Source organism: Neopelma chrysocephalum, unplaced genomic scaffold (genome assembly GCF_003984885.1).
Source record: "Neopelma chrysocephalum unplaced genomic scaffold, ASM398488v2 Primary Assembly neopelma1_96648, whole genome shotgun sequence".
Lineage (NCBI taxonomy): Eukaryota > Metazoa > Chordata > Aves > Passeriformes > Pipridae > Neopelma > Neopelma chrysocephalum.
The window spans coordinates 1,812-8,786 of NW_020925293.1; the positions used below are offsets into that span (position 1 = coordinate 1,812).

At 62.6% G+C, this 6,975-nt stretch overlaps 1 protein-coding gene across 1 annotated transcript; it reads left to right on the plus strand.

Moving 5' to 3' along the window:
• Positions 1 to 280: 280 nt before the first annotated feature.
• Positions 281 to 1,688, plus strand: LOC113981542 (maestro heat-like repeat-containing protein family member 7). Its single transcript, XM_027708951.1, has 5 exons — positions 281 to 447; positions 693 to 880; positions 969 to 1,106; positions 1,386 to 1,466; positions 1,568 to 1,688. The coding sequence occupies exons 1-5, from the start codon at positions 313 to 315 to the stop codon at positions 1,686 to 1,688; spliced, it is 663 nt and encodes a 220-aa protein (XP_027564752.1). The 5' UTR covers positions 281 to 312.
• Positions 1,689 to 6,975: the final 5,287 nt, after the last annotated feature.

The window sequence follows — 6,975 nt, forward strand, 5'->3', positions numbered from 1 at the left end:
CCTGCTGCGCTCTGCCCCAGCCTGTGACAGATATGGGACCCACCTGCCTTGAGGGCTCCCCTGCCTTTAGACCCCATCCCCCTGCACAACCTGTCCCAAATGGTGTGCCAGAGAGATGGAGACTTCCAGGACACTCCAGCTCCTCTCTTTGCCAGCTTTGGCATGTCAGCCCCCAATCCTGAGGCCAGCCTGCCTCCCTGCCCCACAAGGCACCATGCCTCTGTCACCTGGGCCCTGCAGATGCCCAGGCCACAGCGCTGTGTCCCAGACGCCCCTGAGCCAGAGTTCTGACTCCACAGAGCTGCTCGCACCATGTGGAGGACGCTCATCTCCTCCAGAGGGACTAAGGAGCCGGTGCTGCAGATCCTCTTCCGTGTGCTGGAATTCTGGCCAGCGCACAGGACACGCACCTCTGATGGGGATGAGAGCGATGTCTTTGCCCTGGCTGTGAGTTTATTGAGCTGGCCTCTGCTCACCCCCAGCTTGCCTCTGGGATACCTTTTCATCCTCCCTCACCACTGCTTCTCCCTGCCCCAGGCACTGGGCTGCAACCCTGGCTTAGGGGCAAGTTCAGGGACACCAGGCCGGGGGATCCCCCTGTGTCTCCCCTGGCCTCTCCCTGCCACGCTGGGGCCCTGCCACATGGACATCTGGGCCCTGAGAGCTGTCTCTGGGTGCTTTGTCTTTGGCAGGCAACTGTGGCACTCTGGGAGATCCTCCAGCTGCCCTGGTGCCCAGGGGGAGTGAAGAACAATCTCCCCCGCCTCCTTCTGACTCTGCTCTTCCAAGTTTTCATCAGCACAGAGGAGATGTCAGAGGAGGTCGAGACCTTCTGGGGGCGATGCCGGGAGCAGCGCAGCCTTCCCCCCAACCCCAACAGGTGCTCCATCCCAGTCCTCTCTCCCTGCCATGCCCTCGGGGCTGGGGCCAAGGCTCTGCGCCTGACCTGGGCTGTGCTCTGCACACAGGTTTGCAGTGCAGACTGTGAAAGCCCTGCTGCGCCAGCTGCTGGATGAGGACATGTTGATGGTGATCCATCGCAAGTGTGGCTGGGACATGCTCCTCAAGGCTGACACCCACCACTATGCAGTGGGTCTGCTGGCCAGGTGAGAGCCCTTTCTCCCCACTGCCCCCAGCATTTCTGCCCTGTGCACAGGCCACCCCACACAGTGCCTGTGCTGCTGGGCCAGAGGGCCTTGGCAGCCAGGGATGGCTGAGCAGAGTGGCAAAGGCGGAGAGGGGTGGCTGCACAGGAGGAGCCACCTCCCAAAGCGCCCGTGTGCCCTCCCGGGCTGGTGGCCAAAGACCAGGCCTCTGTGAGTCAGTCCCAGGAGAGCTTTGCCCCCCTGGCTCAGGGTCTCTGGTGCCTTTATTCCCCCTTGCAGGGAGCTGTGCCGTGTCTCCCGCTCCTTCTGCTGCAGCATCGCCATCAGCCTGCTCCCGCGGCTCAGCAGGGAAGAACCCCTGTGGGGAACTGCCTGCCCTGGCGTTCCTGGTGGAGGTGAGCCTGATGGCGAGTGCTGCCTGGCCCAGCTGCCTCCCCCTCTCTGCCCTCTCACAACCGCAGCCGCCTGGGACGGTGCCTGCACCCTGTGCTGCTGCCTGGGCCCAGCCCTGGGCGGGTCCAGGCTCCTACCAGCCGGGCACCCCGTCACTGCTCCCTGCCTTTCAGGTGCTGCACTGCCTGAACCCCAGACAATGTAGGCTCAGCATCCTGCAGATTATTTCAAGGCGCCTGCGCAGTGAGTGCCCCGAGAGGCGTCGCCTGGCGCTCCGAGGCCTGGTGGTGATCAGCAAGGCTCCCGCAATGGTGAGCAGGGGGCAGGGGCTGAAGCCGGGCCGGCAGCGTGCGGCTGTGCAAGGCAGTAGCTTGGCCTTGGCTGGCCTTTGGCAGCTGTGCCAGTTGCTCCCAGCTCTCCTCCTCCCCGTTCAGCTTCCCAACTCCTTTGGGACGCGCCTTTGGCCTCTGGACCCCACGGCAGCAGCGTGGGGCTGCACCACAGCATTGTCTTCCACACAGGCTAAGAGCATCTGGAGCCTGAATGAAAGCCTCCTGGAGCTACTGCAGGATGCAGACACAGACGCAGTTGAGATGACCCTCTCTGCGTTCATCAACGTGCTCCACTTGAAGACCATCCAAATATCCAGCCCCATTGCCCTTGAAGTTGCTTGAGGCACTGCGGCCACTCTTTGACAACGTAAGGCTCTGTGTCCCTCATCGTGGGCACTGAGTGCTGCCAGGAAACTTTGAGCCCAGTGTCTTTTCAGGCCTGTGCCCCGGTAGGCCTGGAGAAGCCAGGGGTGAGGTCTTTTGTTCTTCCTTTGCAGCAGGAGCACAGCCAGCTGCAGCAGCTCTCCATGGTCCTCTTCCGGGAGGTGATGGAAGTGACAGAGAGAAGCAAGAGCCTAAAGCCACACGTCTACCTGAGGCTGGTGCCATTCTACTTCAACTGGCATGATGAGAACCAGCGTGTGGCAGAGGTGAGGACTCGTGGGCTCTGGTGTCCCCATGGCAGGAGGCTGCTGTGCCTCCTGCCCTGACCCACGGTCACCTGCAGCCTCCTCCTGGCCTTGGTGCAGGGATGCGGGTGCTGTGCCCTGGGCTGCGGTGCCATGGCCCGCTCTCTGTTGCTCTGCAGGCCTCTCGGGAAGCACTGTTTGGTGCAGCCAGGTTCCTGAAGTGGAGGGATCTTGAGCACTTGGTGACCATGGAGCAGCCCTGGAGGTTTGGCGAGTGCCTGGTAAGGACGGCCCCAAAGCCCCAGTACCTGGCTCCCCAGGAGCACCCAGCCCTCTGCTCCCCCCAAAGCCCAGCCCCAGCGGCTGCTGGCCGGGCCTCAGGGCTCTGTGGGCAGGGGAGTCCCGTGCTGGGGGCAGGGAGCGCCCGGCCAAGGGGCAGAGCCTGAGCCGAGCCTTCCCTCCCTGCCCTGGCGCTCTTTACAGCTGGAAAAGGACAGGAGCCGAGTGGGCCAGTACGTGCGCCAGGCCCTGCCGTACCTGGAGAGCCCAGAGGAGCCCCTGCGAAAGCTGGCCATCAAGTTCCTGGGTGAGCCACAAGGCCGGGGTCCCTCCCCGCCCCGCTGCAGCTCGGCCCCAGCCCCGGCTGCTGCAGCGGCAGCAGGATGCGGCCCAGGGCATGTGGAGCCCCGAGTGGCCTGGGGCCTGCTGCCGCCCTGGGCCAGCCCAGCCCTGGGGCGTCCCCATGGGGGGGACCTGTGCCTCTGGGGCCCTGACAGCCTCTGTCTTCCCAGGGATCGCCGCCAGGTCCATGAAGCAGGAGCAGCCAGAGCTGCAGCTCATCTGCCAGGGTGAGGGAAGGCACCTTCCAGCTGATCCCCTTGGGCCCTGCTCCCTCCTGGCCATGGCAAGAGCTGGCTGGGATGGCCCAGGCAGGAGGGGCTCCTCGGGTCCCCACACCCCTGGCCTCTCACCTTGGCTCTCTTTCCTTTCTCTTCCAGCCCTTCAAGGCATGACTGATGACACCCCTGCCGTCTCAGACCTGGCCATTCAAACGCCCCACATCATCAGAGCTGTACGGAGAACTCCATTCTTCCCATTCTGGTAGTCTCCATTCCTGCCTCTTCCAGCCCGTAGAGGCGTGACAGGTGACATCAGACTCGCCATGGCAGGCCTGGCAATTCAACACTGCTACCTGCTAAGAGCTGTACAGACGGCTCCCCACTCCAGATTCCAGCGGCTCCAAGACTGGCTGTGCAGGGCGTGGAAGACCCGGCCTTTTCCGCAGGGCAGTGTCTGCCTGTGCTGCTGCAGCTCTGTGGAGAACTGATGCGGGAAGCTCCATCTCCTGGGGCCACCTGAGCCTGTGGGGAAGATGCTTCTTCCCTGCAAGCACTTCCTTTGAGCCCAGCAGGGAATATAACATACGTATTATCACACCCAGAGGCCCAGGAGCTTTTTTTTGGTGCCCAGTGTGCACAGGGCCTTGGGGAAGAGGGGAAAAGGGCTTCTTGTGCTCAGCAACACTTGCCCTGCTGTGCAGCGTGCCAGCAAAAGTGAGCAGAAGCCCCTTGGCCTTTGGTGGTTCTGCTGGAGCTTTAAGGTTTGCAGCAGAGTGGAGGGGCAGAGGCTGGAGCTGTGGGGATCCCTGAGGACCTTGTCCTTGGAGATGGCCACAAGCCCTCCCCCAGCCAGGAAGCAGCGTCTGTGTCCTGCCTGTGTGTTGCTGGCTGGATTGCTCCAGGCTCCCAAGTGCCTCTGGAGCGACTCCTCTGGAGCTCCTTCAGGGCTGCACCGCTGCCGGGCAGGTTGGCGGGGCTGGGGGAGACCCGCAGGGGAGGGGGTGCTGGGAGGCCAGGAAGGGGTGAGGTGCTGCGGAGGCCCTGATGGGACAAGGGAGCGGGAAGCCTTGAGGGGAATCTGGGAGGGGGTGGGTGGCAGAAGGCTGCGAGGGGACAGACTGGGTACAGGCCCCGAGGGGCAGGGTGGAGGGAAAAGGCCCCAGGACTTGGGGGGCAGAGGCCATAGGCAGCCCCCAGGCAGCCACCTCCTTCCCTGCCAGCCGGCTGCTCTGGTGCTTTCCCGAGGCATCTCCCAGCCCTGTGGCAGAAGCCCTGGAGGCCTCAGCAGCAGGGTGGGCACACCCCCAAGGGGGCCAGGCTGGCCTGGCTGGGGACAAGGAGGGCAAGGGGGCCCTGCCGGGGCATGTCCACCGGGTGCTGCCGGCCAGGGGCAGTGGCACGGGCAGGGCTGGCGGCCAGCCCGGGCCCCCGCGGCTGCCCAGGCCACGGGGCTGTGGCCGACACCCCGCTGAGCCAGAGTTCTGGGCCCACAGAGCTGCTGCCACCATGGGCAGGGCACTGGGCTCCTCGGGCAGGCCTGCGCACTCGCTGCTGCCCAAGCGGCTCCGCGCCCCACACACAACAGCACCAGAGGCTGCCCAGGAGCAGCAGCACCCACAATGCCTGGGCGTCCTCACCCAGGCACCCACACCTGCCAGGACGCCAAAAGTGGCCAGACTGTGGGCACAATTGCACCCGCTTTGGCAAAAGGCTTCAGGGCAAGTGGCCACCACAGCTTTCCAGTGACTCCCCAGCCTCACAGCAACCCTGGGCAGCTTCAGCTGCAGCCTGTCCTCCTGACTGACTTCGATGGCCCTGCTTGAGGCTGGGCGTGCCTTCCACACTCAACTGTCCCCAGCCAGTGCCACTGGGGGCATCCTTAGAGACTCTGCTGGGACACCAGCCTCGGGCTGCAGCTGCTCAACCTCTCCTCCATGCAGGCACCTTCAAAACACAGGCATGGGCTTCTAAACTCTACGTCCAGCACTTGAGGGCAACAAAGGAAGAAGCAGCAGAAGCTGAAGCAAAGCAGGGCCTCATGTGGCGGAGCTTCAGGGATGGAGGCAAGTAAGCACTGTGGTGTCTGCCGAAAAGATGAGTTCACCAGCTCACACTTTGCTGCTGGACGTTCCTCCTTTGGTCCTGCTGGAGCCCATTCCCTACCAGTGCATGGCCCTGCCTTGTTCCTGGATCCAATCTCCGCGACCCCTGGCAACAAGTGGACCCTGTGTCCACCTGAGAGCAGAAACTGGCAGAACGTCTCTGCTTCCAGCACTTCTCTTGGCTGCTCCTTCAGGCGGGTGGCACCTTCATGGGAGACACAGAACAGCTTCTCATCCCAGACTTCTCCCTGTCCCCTGCACTTCCCCAATGGACTGGACATCAGCTGCTGGCCACAGCTGAGCACACAGCAACTGGAGTGTTGAACATGCGAGACTGGGCTGATTGTTTTTTTCCAGAAGGCAAGAAAATAAGCAAAAAGAACACAAGGAAGCTTGAGAGTCTCTCTGTCCAATCTACTTGTCCTATGAAACTCAGCAACTGATGGTGGTTTTGTGCTGCTGCTAATCACTTCCACCCAAAAATCATGCCAGGAAGGAACAACAGCTTCTGCCTTCTGACAGATGCCAAGTCTTGCCACCAATTGCTCCAGCTGCCGCTCCCAACAGCCACCTGCAAGAGGGCAGACCTCAGTGTCCCTTGGCTTTGGCTGCCCTCTAGCAGAGAAGTCCCCCGGGGGCACAGCTCTTTGGGGCAGGAGACGGGCAGCACCCTTGCCAGGACTCGGGGTGGTGGCAGGTCTCCTTGGGCCAGGACTTGCTACAGCTGCTGATTTGGGTGCAGCCCTGGCCAAAGGGCTGCCAGCAGCATTGGTGCCCTTGCCCACACCTTCCTTCTCAGTGTCACCCCCCGTGTTTAGGATGGCCACCAGCCAGCACTTCTCCCAAGGAGGCCGTGCCAGCTTGTGTGGAAGGCCCCGTGCCCTTCCCGCTGCGGCTGCGTTGGCGGCCGAGGGGGCTCCTTGTGCTGGGCCGGGGCTCCATGGCAGCCTGGCTGCGGGGGCAGGGGAGCCTGGAAAAGAGCCCGCACACCCCAGGGAAGGGAGCAGCTTGTGGGGTACAGGCATCATGCCAGCCCCACACACTGGGCATCAGGGACTGGGGCTTTGGGGCCGTCCTTACCAGGCACTCGCCAAACTTCCACGGCTGCTCCATGGCCACCAAGTGCTCAAGATCCCTCCACTTCAGGAACCTGACTGCACCAAACAGTGCTTCCCGAGAGGCCTGCAGAGCAACAGAGAGCGGGCCATGGCTCTGTGCCCCTCACTGTGGGCACTGAGTGCTGCCAGGAAACTTTGGGCCCAGTGTCTTTTCAGGCCTGTGCCCCGGTGGGCCTGGAGAAGCCAGGGCTGAGGTCTTTTGCTCTTCCTTTGCAGCAGGAGCACAGACAGCTGCAGCAGCTCTCCATGCTCCTCAGAGTTGCAGCCTTTCAGGGATGCTCCCTCTGCGTTGGAGCGCAGCATCTTCACCCCTGGCAGGTTGGCACACTGGCACAGACAGGAGTCACTGAGAGCCAGAAGAACAACACCAAAGACAATCAAGAAGACACTTTTAATTTCTTCTTTGGGAGTCAATCCCATTAAATCATTACTGTGAGGAAATGTGAAAGCTTTAGG

Coding starts and splice junctions, on each gene's coding strand:
- LOC113981542 (XM_027708951.1), top strand. CDS start 313: ATGTGGAGGACGCTCATCTCCTCCAGAGGGACTAAGGAGCCGGTGCTG. Junction 881..968: donor CTTCCCCCCAACCCCAACAG/GTGCTCCATCCC, acceptor CTCTGCACACAG/GTTTGCAGTGCAGACTGTGA. Junction 1,467..1,567: donor CTCAGCAGGGAAGAACCCCT/GTGGGGAACTGC, acceptor TCACAACCGCAG/CCGCCTGGGACGGTGCCTGC.